The sequence below is a fragment of the Mus caroli genome, chromosome 5, assembly GCF_900094665.2.
Source record: "Mus caroli chromosome 5, CAROLI_EIJ_v1.1, whole genome shotgun sequence".
NCBI lineage: Eukaryota > Metazoa > Chordata > Mammalia > Rodentia > Muridae > Mus > Mus caroli.
This window is the reverse complement of record NC_034574.1, coordinates 132,688,044-132,699,206: the sequence shown is the minus strand read 5'-3', so window position 1 is coordinate 132,699,206 and position 11,163 is coordinate 132,688,044. Positions and strand designations below refer to the sequence as shown.

The following is an 11,163-nucleotide window of genomic DNA, read 5'->3' as shown; positions in this document are numbered from 1 at the left end:
TGAGACTGGCCTGTGGCCATGTCTGTAGGGGATTATTTTAGTTGTTAATGGTGAGAGGACTGGGGGTGTGGCTCATCTGGTAGAACAGCTAGCCTGGCATGCGCAAAGCTCCAGCACCGCATAAACTGGGTGTGGTGGTGCATGCCTAGAACTCCAGGACTGAAGAGACGGAGGCAAAAGTGTTGAGGTTTGGTCTGTTGTTGTGTATTACAATGCTAAATTCTGTATCCCAAGGTCTAATTGCTGCAATACGAGGAGGTCTTCAGCTTTTGTTGTATAAAACTCACCCTCAAATTATTCGTGATTGGTTAATAAAGATGCCTACAGCCTCTAGATGGGCAGAAGAGAGGTGGACAGGGCTTCAGTGCTGGGCTTTGGGTCTCAGGCAGGGACCACGTGGAGAGAGCAAAAGGAGAAAAAAGGAAGGAAGATGTTGCCACAGGGTAGGTAGATTTGAGCTCATGGCCTGTTGGAATAGGAGCAGCCCAAGCAGAACATGGCAAGTGGGGCTGGTGAGATGGCTCAGTGGGTAAGAGCACTGACTGCTCTTCCAAAGGTCCTGAGTTCAAATCCCAGCAACCGCATGGTGGCTCACAACCATCCATAATGAGACCTGACACCCTCTTCTGGTGCGTCTGAAGACAGTTACAGTGTACCTGAGCGAGCGGAGTGGACCAGAGCAAGTGGGGCTGATCGGAGTGAGCAGAGGTCCTAAAAATTCAATTCCCAACAACCACATGAAGGATCACAACCATCTGTACAGCTACAGTGCACCCATATACAATAAATAAATAAATAAATAAATAAATCTTTAAAAAAAAGAACATGGCAAGTGATATCTCAGGATTATTGACAAGAATGTAGACAAAATAGCACAGAAGGCTGATATCTGCCCAGCTCTGGTGTTTTATAGCTTATTATAAATAATAATAGGTTTTGTGTCTTTTATTTGGAAACTAAATCATCTAAAGTGGGTAGTAGTAATCTAAGGGGAGGAAGAAACCCACAAATAATATTTCCTGCAACACAGGAGGATCAGGAGTTCAAGGTCATCCCAGGTTACACAATGAGATTGAAGCCAGCCTGGGCTACAGGAAACTGTTTCCAAAACAAACGGTTCAAGGAGCTGAGCATGGTATACTCCCGGTATACTCCCTGCCTTAGCAGTGGGAGTGAAGCATAGACCAGCTGTTGCTCTCACATTTATCTTAGAGAAACAAACACTTGTGGTCACACCAAGACAATGTGTGGTCTTCATAGTGGCTTTATTCACAAGAGCTCAACGTGTAAACATTCCAAATGCCCTTATACAGAGGAGTCATTAAACAACCTCTACCCAGTTGCTCACATAATGGAATACTACTCACCAATGAAAAGTGAAAACTACCCACCCAGAGAGACTCAGACAGCCTTCCAAAAATCTTCCGGCTGTGAGGAGCTCAAAGGGCATGCAGCATGGGATAACCGATATGACAATCTGAGGAGAAATTGGGGAAGAGGTCTGTGGTTGCCACTAGCAACAGGGATATGGGGGAGTGGGTGTCTGTGTGGGGAAAAGTCCAGTGTTCATACTGTGTCTCCATGGTGGTGTTAACTGCATATGTCTAGATGAAGAAGGTAAGTTTAGATAAAGAGGATAAGTTTGCACATGTGTGCACAAGCACGCGCGTGCACACACACATACACACACTCACACACTTGCACATAAACCAAACAAGCCCTGCCCAGTCACGAATACATTGCAGCAGTATGCAAGCTGGTTTCCAGGTTTTGATCCTGTAATAGAGTGGGGTAAGATGTCACCATGGCAACAGTTTGTGATGCTATGAAACTTTGCAACTCTCTATAACTCTCGATTTCAAATGTAAGCGATATGCCCGTTGGGCTGGGGACACAGCTCAGTGTAAGTGAGTTAGCATGAGGACCTGAGTTTGGTCCACAGAACCCCCAGAGAGACCAGGCATGACAGCACACACTTATAATCCTCCCGCCGCACAGGTGGAGGGAGACAGGGGGATCTCTGGGGCTGGTTGGTCAGCCAGTCTAATCAAAATGATGAGTTCCAAGTTCTATGAGGGATTCTGTTTCAAAAATCACAGTGGAGAGTGACCAAGGATGTCACCTGATACTGGACCTAGCCCAGGTGCCTCAATCCAATGGACCCAGCACCTGCTGGGACTCCCCGTGGACTTCTTGAGGCGGCGGAGACAGGGCACGACACTGTCCGTGGTGCTGAACAGTACCAGCCTCTCCAGCAAACCCCTGTCTTGAATCCTTCCCTATGACTCTAGCCCTCTACTCTCCTGTTGCCCATGCCTACTTCCTTGCCAGAAGAAGAGAGAGGACCCCTAAGAAGGGAGGGAGTCTGAGGATCCCAGTGGTCGTGGGCAGGCCGCCAATTACCATGGTTATCGCTGGGTGGAGCAACCCGTGAGTTCTTTTTTCTTTATGTTCAGCTGCATTCTCAGGCTTATGTAATAAAAGGATTACTTCTGAGATAAGAAGAATCAATAAAACTTATTATGCTTTAAAATACCATCGCAGGCTCCCTGGGGTTCACAGCTCTGCTCGGATTTCTTCACACTTGCAAAGAAGGCTGCCCAGCCCAGCTGACGCCCTGCCCCAGTTTCTAACTGCAAGTGACAGCCTTCCTCCCACCTGCCTCCCTGCTGGCTGTGCCCTGGGGGGTCCATCCCCTTTCCCTGGCCCCACCTCCCATCTCAAGGCTACCGGCTCCTGTCTGTCCTTCAAGGTCTCACATGAGCCCCTTGAAAAGTGTCCCTGCCCAGAGAAGATAATAGCTTCCTCTGCCACCGTCCTGTCAACCAATGTTGACATTGCAGGCTGGCCTCCTCTCTACATTGCCTCTCTGACATTGGGTGTCAGCACCAGTGTCCCCTGGCCCCTGCTGTCATGCCACATGGTCACTGAGAACTTAAAGAGAGATGGGGGGAGAGACAGGAAGAGACCAAGCCCTGGCCAGCTTCCACCCTCCCCCATGATCCCTCTCCAGGGTATGGGCCATTCTGCTTTGAGGAAGTTCGTCCACCCTGGGTTCCTCTATACTTTTCTTCTACAGCTAAGGTTGTGACACCCTCAGGAGTGGCAGCAGCATTTGTTGACATTTCCCAGAGAGTGGTACACAGTAGGTGTCCTATAATTGCATGTTGAATAAATGAATGAATAGATTAATGGATGTTTTCTGCTTTTACACTCTTCCCTTGGGAGGATCTTTATCTGATGCCCAGTTCTCCCCCAACCCTGTCCTCTAGGAAGTGACCTGTTTCTCCTCAGGCTGACGTGGCGCTACAGTGTACACCATATTGATAAATGATCATTCGCTGTTTGAACTCACTGGCTCAAAAATGGGCTGTGTTCTATAGTTCATATCCAAGTACGTCTGTCTCTGTGTGTCCTCTAAGACCCCTTGTCTGGGGATGGGCTGATCCCCCTAACTCTGTCAGAGAGGAAAGGACAGCAAAACAGCCCAGGAGTAAAACTGTCACACCTGTGAAAGCAGGCGGAGCCATCTCAGCAGGTGTTGGTCCTGTGGTGTGTAAAGGGGAGAGAAGCCAGAGACTCAGGCTGGACTCCAGCCGACTGCCTCCGCTTCCTTGGTTGGTTTCTGCTGGATGTTGTGAGGCTCCAATTGGACCATGTGCTTGTTGTCTGTTGCTATTTGTTCTGTGGAAGCCTTTGGTTCCTGTCAGCTGAAGAGGGTGCTCTGCTCTCTATGGGAAGCCCCGACCGAACGGCTGCCTCAACGGGGCTTCCCCAGTTGGTTTCTGCTGAATGTTTGCATCCCTTATTTGCTGGTGTTTTACCATCTCTCCATCTCTTTTACTTAGGTTTTGCAATATGTTTAATAAATCCCTCACCCAAACAAAAGTGTGGCTCTCAGATCATTCTCTGAACCTTACAGAGCAGACACCTATGGCTGCTGTGACCCCAGGGTTGCTCCCTCAGGGCTGGGTTGTGGAAGCTAAGAGGCTTGTGAAGTGGGCTTTGTCCTCCGGAGTCCTCTCATCCATACCAGCCACCTGCATCTGCCTTGTGTGTTGGTTTTGTGGCAGAGAATAACAAACAGGGTCATTTGTGAGACTGTCCTGGTAACAAGAGGAAGGGTAGGTGTGCAACCCCCACACTGGATGGAGGAGATGGCTGGGACTCAGGGCAGCCATGAGGCTGGATGTGGAAACAGTCACACAGAACAGTCATGTGGAACAGAGCCTCTGATTCAAGCTCCAAGACCCTCCGTTTTCCACTGGGAAGTCACAGAGCAGGAACCATGGGCAGAGTTCCCATCTCTCCACTCCAAACTCCTCTCTTTTCTTCTCCAATCCAAGTCCCACAACCTCCAGGAGCCCCCCACCTCTGGCTTTCTCCCTTCATCCCCCAAGCATGTCCCTTGTATATCTCTGAGCTGACCACTTCTTTCTATGGCCTTTCTGCTGCCAGCCTTCAAGTTCCAAGTTCAGCTGGGCACAGAGTCTTACACACAGTAGGCACTTAATACATGTGTGGGCCGGGACTGGAGAGATGGCTCAGCAATTAAGAACGCTGGCTGCTCTTTCAGAGGAGCCAAATTTGATTCCCAGCACCCACAGGGTGGCTCAGAACCATCCATAGCTGCAGTCCCAGGAGACTGGTCACTCTCTTCTGACCCCCACAGGCACCAGTAATACATAGGGTGTACATCCATGCATGCAGGTGAAACATTTATACCATAAAATAAATAAATCTAAATTTTTTTAAGGTGTAAGCCTTCTTCTAGCCCTCATCAAACATACTCGGAACTCTTCTAATGAGGATATGAAGCTGTGTGGGTGTCTGTCACCAGCTCACACTCAGTTCAGAGTTGATTCCATCAACCCCCGAGAGACCCTGGGAGACTAGGTAGGCACTACTGCCTGAGCACCAGCAGCTGAGCATCCTGTCCCTGCCTCCTGCCTCCTGCCTCTCTGCCCTCATCCCTCTCTGGACCTATGATTCTTCCACCAAACCCCATCTTGGTGCCAGTTCTCTCTGTCCTGGTCCCCCTATAAATAGCCATTTTGTCTCCTTGGCGACAGGGAATGTGTCGAGCAAGCCTGGCCACCTTCTTTTGTCCTGTAACCAGAATGGCGGCCACTGAGTGGCTAGGTGCCCCTAAGCAGAAAAAATGTCCCTCTCTGGGCCTCCATCACCAGCTCTGGAGCCTACATTTCCCCTCTGGGTTGACCACACTGGACCACCTATGGCTCCCCATTCAAGAGGGTACAGAGCAGGGAGGGGCCTGTTAGGCCAGACAAGAAAGAACAGGGCATGAAGTTCTTGAAGGGGGCCTATTTAAGGGTATACTGGCGGGGTACCTGTCAAGTGTACCTTGGTTAGGTATCTAGTGTGGGCTCTGTGTATGCTTCTGTGCTCCCCTCCGGGGACCCAGGAGACCAAATTGGACCCTGGAGCTGTGTGGATCTAAGGAACGTGGCTAAAGTTGGAGGGGAAGATGAGCCTCCCATCCCTGGGAGTATGCAAGCAGAGGCTGTTGATCCACGGCTGCCCCCAGCCCCTGGAGCTCTCCCCCACCCTCCCTGCCCTCATCTCCAGTCAAACTGGAACCCAGGCCTTCCCCACAGCTCATCAGACACCAAAGCCTGCTTCTTTTCACAACTCTCCAGGCATCTCGTTGGATCCAGGATGTCGGTGTCTTGCTAGGTCTTTGTCAGCAGTCCATGTTAGGAATTGTTTTCCATGGGTGGGGAGCCCTCAGTCCTAGGGCCTTTAGGGGAATGAAGGGAAGGTCCTCAAACCAGTTTGGGAACATTGGTTGGGAGACATGCCTCCTGGCTGCTCAGGTGGGAGAATAGCCTCGGGGTTCCATGGGTATGAAAGAACAAGGTAGACCTTCCCAATACAGCATTAAACCTCTCTGGAAGATCCCAGCCTTGGGTGTGGTGATCACAGCACTGGGCTAGAGGGATGTAGATGGTGTATGTTCTTGATAACAGGTGACTGCAGTCTCAATAACACGAAGTACTGAGGTTAGCCTTGGAGCAGGACTTACTTCTATCAGTTCTAGAAAGACCAAAGCTACTCACCGCCCCCCCACCCCCCCGTGGATGGGACCACCCAGAGAAGGCCACACGAGACAGAATGGGTGAGAGGCCAAGGCTGGTGGTGGGAGAATGAAGGCTGGCTTTGTGTTGCAGGGAAGGGAAGCGTCTCCATGTGGGCGGTGCTCTGGGTATAGAAGGGCACACAGACACACCCTGTAACCATTGCACCCTAACCAATCCCACCATGACCACCATGTTCAGAGGAGTTCCTGTTTGTCCCTGTTTGTCCCCACCCCTCAGCTACTAGGTCTGCACACAGGCCCTGGCATAGCCACCACCCTCCTCAGCCTCCTCCTGCCTCTAGCTTCTGACCCATTCACACTTGTTCCTGCCCTCAAAGAGGCTGGACACTTCCTTGCCCAGTGTGAGCCACAACTTTTCCCACAGGCTTCCACTGAGCCCATCAAAGCCACGATCCACAATTGCTTGCCTTAATGGGACCCTGAACCACCACTACTACCCCAGTAAAAACCCACAGAACACATATATTTGGATTTTTTTCCTTTGCAGATTTTTTTTAGTAGACATAGTCTTTTTCTCTCTCTCTCATTTTACAGCAAACTTTGCAAATATAGATTTTTTTCTGTACAATAGAACAGCTACAGTGTACAATAAAGATGGGGCCGAGGTGGGGGGACCACACAATGTTTCCCAGCCTGCACCCCTCTTGCCACCCTGACTGGTCCCCAGGCACAGTCTTCACCTCCCCACTAGAGTCTCACAGCCTCCAGATGCTCCACCCCTCTGCACTCCACAGCCTGGGAGATCATATTTAGGGGGTGCCATGAAGCTGGCTAGACTTGGTCACATGCCCCACGCTAGGTGATTTAGTTCTTTCTTCTTTCTCTCTCTTTTATTTTTTTTAAAGATTTTCACTTTTATATATATATTTTTTTAAAAAGGAAGAAAATAAAGAGAGAGAAGAAGGAAAAGGAAGAGAAGACTCAAAACAGGAAAGATAATGGAAAAACTTCCCCTCCCCCACCCCCACCCGTAAGACACAGTTTTCCGAAGTCCCATGTGTGCATGTGTGTGCATGTGCGTGTGTGAGTGTGTGAGAATGTTTGTGTGTGCACGCGCACATGCATGTGTGTGCATTTGTGTGTGTGAATGTATGTGTGAGTGTGTGTGAATGTGTGAGTGTGTGTGTGTGTGTGTGTGTGAGTGTGTGTGTGTGTGTGTGCGTCTTGCTTGCTTGCACCAGGCAGCAGGCACATTACAGTTTACATGGAAGTTAGTATATCTACTGTCACGGCCACCTGCGGCCTCCCCAAGCTGTCCCTGTGGGCCAGGTGCTGTATGCAGCGGCCCCTGATTGTGCACATATGTTGGATTTAGTGTTAAGTCTCAGTCAGGGATAGCTGCTGTGGATGGTCTATCCTTTTTGGTCCAATGGGCATCACGAGTTTCGGAGAGGACAGGGCCAGGCTTCCTTGGGCCCTGCCAAAGGGTGGAGGGAGGTTCAGGACTTGTGCTGGGCAGACACGCCTTTCCAGTAGTCTAGGATGTCATGCAGGTCCTCGTCTTTGGCAAACTGAACCTTCTTGCGCAGGGCGTGGCCAGCCGCCATGAACTCCGCATCATCCTTGTGTCTCCGTCGGCTCAGTCTGAGACGCTCCCAGATGCTTGGGGATGCCCTGCAGGTGTACTCGGGGCTGGATGAATAGCTCAGGTTGTGGTACTGTGGGGACAGCTGCGAGTAGACGAGGTCTCGGGGTCGTGGCCGGGTCAGAGGCTCCAGGATGGATGCCTTGCGGCCACCCAAGCCCTCGTGAGTGGGTGGAGGTGGTGGAGGGGCAGGTGGCTCGGCAGGGTGAGAGCCGGGGTATGAGTGCCGATGCTCGCCGTACTGGCGACTCTTGTCGGCCTCCGCCCGCAGCACAGTGGCCGCGGGTGTCACAGTGAGGATGGTCTCGGGCACAGGTGAGCTTTTTTCAATGTACTTGGTCTCGGTGGCTGGGGCCTTATGTGTGCCGGTGGCCTCAGCCCGGAAGGTGCGAGGGCTGCGTGCAGAACCGCTGGATGAAGTGCTGGCCCTCGGGGGCCCGGGCGCAGCCTCCACACTGTGGTGCCGCTGCAGGCCACCATGGCCAAAGGCATCTTTGTATACAGGGGACAGGAAGCTGTGCTTGCTGGCCAGAGGCTCGGACAGCAGCACCAGCTGCGGCTCAGCCGCAGACACCGCCCCTGATTTGGCGCCCTGGAAGGAGGTGGACTCGGACTTGAGGGCGTCGATGCAGTTGTTAATGATCTGGTTGACTCTGTCCACTTCCTTGGCAATGGTGGAGATCTCAGCTACTGAGCTCTGGGGTTCACCTGGCCGGCTCAGCTCACAGCCTCTGCGCTCCTGCGACTCCCCCGTGCGCACTTCAATGTAGTTCCCCTTAGTGGCCTTGGGGGTCTCGCTGCTCTCCACCAGCTTATACTGCTCCACGTCACTGGTGGCAGCTGGCAGGTAGGGTATTCGAGTCACAGCCTCAGGGCCAAGCAGCGGACCCTGGGTCAGGGGAGCCAGTCCAGGCGCTTCAATCTCAGGACCGTACTTAAGCTCGATGATGGTTTTTTTCAAGCTTCCAGCTGCCGCTGCCACAGCCTTCTTGTGTTTCTCCTCTTGTCGCCTCCGCTTGCGCAGGCAGTAGTAGACAGCGCCCAGAACCAGTACCATACCGAAGAGGCAACCCAGGATGGTCATGATGTAGTGGGTGGCTGTGGAGGGGCTGGGCACGGGGCCCGGTGGGCTGGGCGGCTTGGGCAGGCAGATGGTAAGGCAGGTGTGGTTATGATGGGTGCCAGAGCTGGTGGAAACCACGCAGTATGTGTAGTTGGTGAGTGTGTAAAGATTGGTGAGGCGGATCTCCTCCTGAGGCTGGGTCAGCTTGGACACGGTGAACGATTTGCTGTTATTGTACTGCTCCAGCGTGTACATGCGGTTGAACGGGCTCGGCAGCTGCACCATGATGGTGGCCGAATTTTGGGTCAGCTGCTTGACCTTCATGGAGGGACGGGCCTCTGTCTGAGGGACCAGCGTAGTCAGGATCACCAGCGGTGTGGTGCCATCTCCGGAGAAGCACTCGTCATCAGCACAGGGCATGTCACTGGGCTCTGGTGGAGGTGGAGGTGGCGAATGTCCCGGCTGTGACCTGCCTGGCATCGGGCGGGGTGGGCCAAGTACCTCAGCAGTGTAGGAACCCTCTGTGCACACAGACTGGAGCTTGCTAAGGATGCTACGTTGGTGGCCATGGCGGCCCTGGCCCAGGAGGAAGTAGCCTGCGTAGACAGGAGGAGACTCACACTGCACCCGGTCATGGGTCTGTGTGGCGTTGGTGAAGGCGGCCAGCCAGCGCAGGAAACCCAGCAGCTCACAGGAGCAGTAGAAAGGGTTGCTGTAGATCTCACACACTGAGAGCTTGGTCAGGCCTGCGAAGGTGCCGCTGCCCAGCTGCTGGATGCGATTCATGGAGAGATCTATGTTGACGATGTTGGGACACTCCCAGAAGGCGCTGGCCATCACCACCTCGATGAGGTTGGCCTGTAGGTACAGGTACTCGAGCTTGCTCAGGCCCCGCAGCATGCCCTCCGTGAGGTTGCGCAGCCGGTTGTAGCCCAGCTGCAGCACCTGGAGGTTGAACTGGCCTGAGAAGGCCCCGTCCTCGATGTAGCCGATCTCGTTCTTGGTGAGGTTGAGGTATGTGAGGTTTCCGAAGCGGCTCAGGGAGGCGTACTGCACACTGCGAATACGGTTCTCGTTAAGCCGCAGGTCCACGATGGTGTTGTTGATCTGTTGGGGGATAGCCTCATAGGGCGGCTGGTTCTGGCTGCAGATGGCCAGCCACACGAAGCCTTTGTCACCCTCAATCAGCCAACAGTCACCTTGGGCCAGCCCACCCGCGTGCAGTAACGTGGCAGCTGCCACAAGTACCCACGCTGTACCCCACCCGTGCCCAGCCATTTCGGGACACTGCCTGTGGGGATGGGGGGAGGGCTGGGCAGTGGCCCCCCCCAGGGGACTTAGGGGTGGGATGGATCACTGCCTGCACTGTCAGAGATGTCCTGTCCCAAGCTGCATGACGCAGGTGTCGGGAGGGAGAATGGCTCCCTCACTGCCCGCCGCCCTTTGTCGTCCTCCCCGGTCCCAAGGTGGCCACAGCCTGTTTTCCCATGGGCCTGTGTATCCTGGTGGCTTCGCCCGGTTCCTCTGCCTGAAGTACTCTCTGCTGCAAGAGAAAAGAGAAGAGAGTAAGTCACAGAAAAGACCACATCCAAAGTCACTGGGTGACTGACTATCTGAAGAATTCCGCTGAGCCACCCACCACTGTCTGCTGTGAAACAGAAATCATGACGCTTGTCCCAGATCATCAGGCTGGGCTGAGAGAGTCTGGGATCATCAAGGAAAGCAGACCTCCCTCAGGTCCAGTTTCTTCATGTACAACGTGGACAAGATGTCCCCTTGAGTGGCCAGCTTAGAGGTATCACAGTTACCGAGGCACAGGATCCGCAGGGAAACAGCCTAGAGAAGAGACTCAGAGTTCTTTAGGCAGTGAGTGGCAGAGCTGGCTAAGGGCAGGGCATCCATCTCTTTGAGTTATTGGCTCTCTGCCCGGCCCCCTTGGACTGCTTCGAAGACACTTCTCCCCAAGAAGGGACAGCCACGGCACCTTCAGAACTGCCTGCAGGGGGTGCCGAACACCCAGCCAATGCGCGGGCCTGAGGCAGATCACCTTTTTTCTGCCCTGGAGGAGGCAGGCGGGGAAGTGGCCTGGCACGCTCCTGCCATGTGGTCCAGTGAACCACCCTCATGAATCAGTTGAACTCTGAGGCCATTCATCCACGTGGCACTCAGGACTCGAAGCTGTCCCCGAGTAGCAATGGAGGAGGAACAGGCCTGCTCTACCAAGTTCTTCTGGGATGGAGGGAGACGGCAAGATGACTCAGCAAATAAATGGGATTGCTGCCAAGCCTGATGACCCGCGTTCAATCCCCAGGGCCCATACGGTGGAAGGAGCCATTCAGCTTCTACAAGTTGTCCTTTGACCACGCCCCCACACAAATACAATTAATAAAGAAA

General features: G+C 53.1%; 1 protein-coding gene across 4 annotated transcripts in view; it reads right to left on the bottom strand.

The window, feature by feature from the left end:
- Nucleotides 1-6,592: 6,592 nt before the first annotated feature.
- Nucleotides 6,593-11,163, bottom strand: part of Elfn1 (extracellular leucine rich repeat and fibronectin type III domain containing 1) — a 66,624-nt gene continuing 62,053 nt past the window's right edge. For 3 of the 4 annotated variants that reach the window (XM_029476994.1, XM_029476995.1, XM_029476997.1), the window contains exon 2: nucleotides 6,593-10,312. In XM_029476994.1, coding sequence (XP_029332854.1) covers nucleotides 7,561-10,047 — 2,487 coding nt within the window. In that variant the 5' untranslated portion in view covers nucleotides 10,048-10,312 and the 3' untranslated portion in view covers nucleotides 6,593-7,560. The remainder of the gene's footprint in view (nucleotides 10,313-11,163) is intronic. The other variant, XM_029476996.1, reaches the window with a different exon arrangement.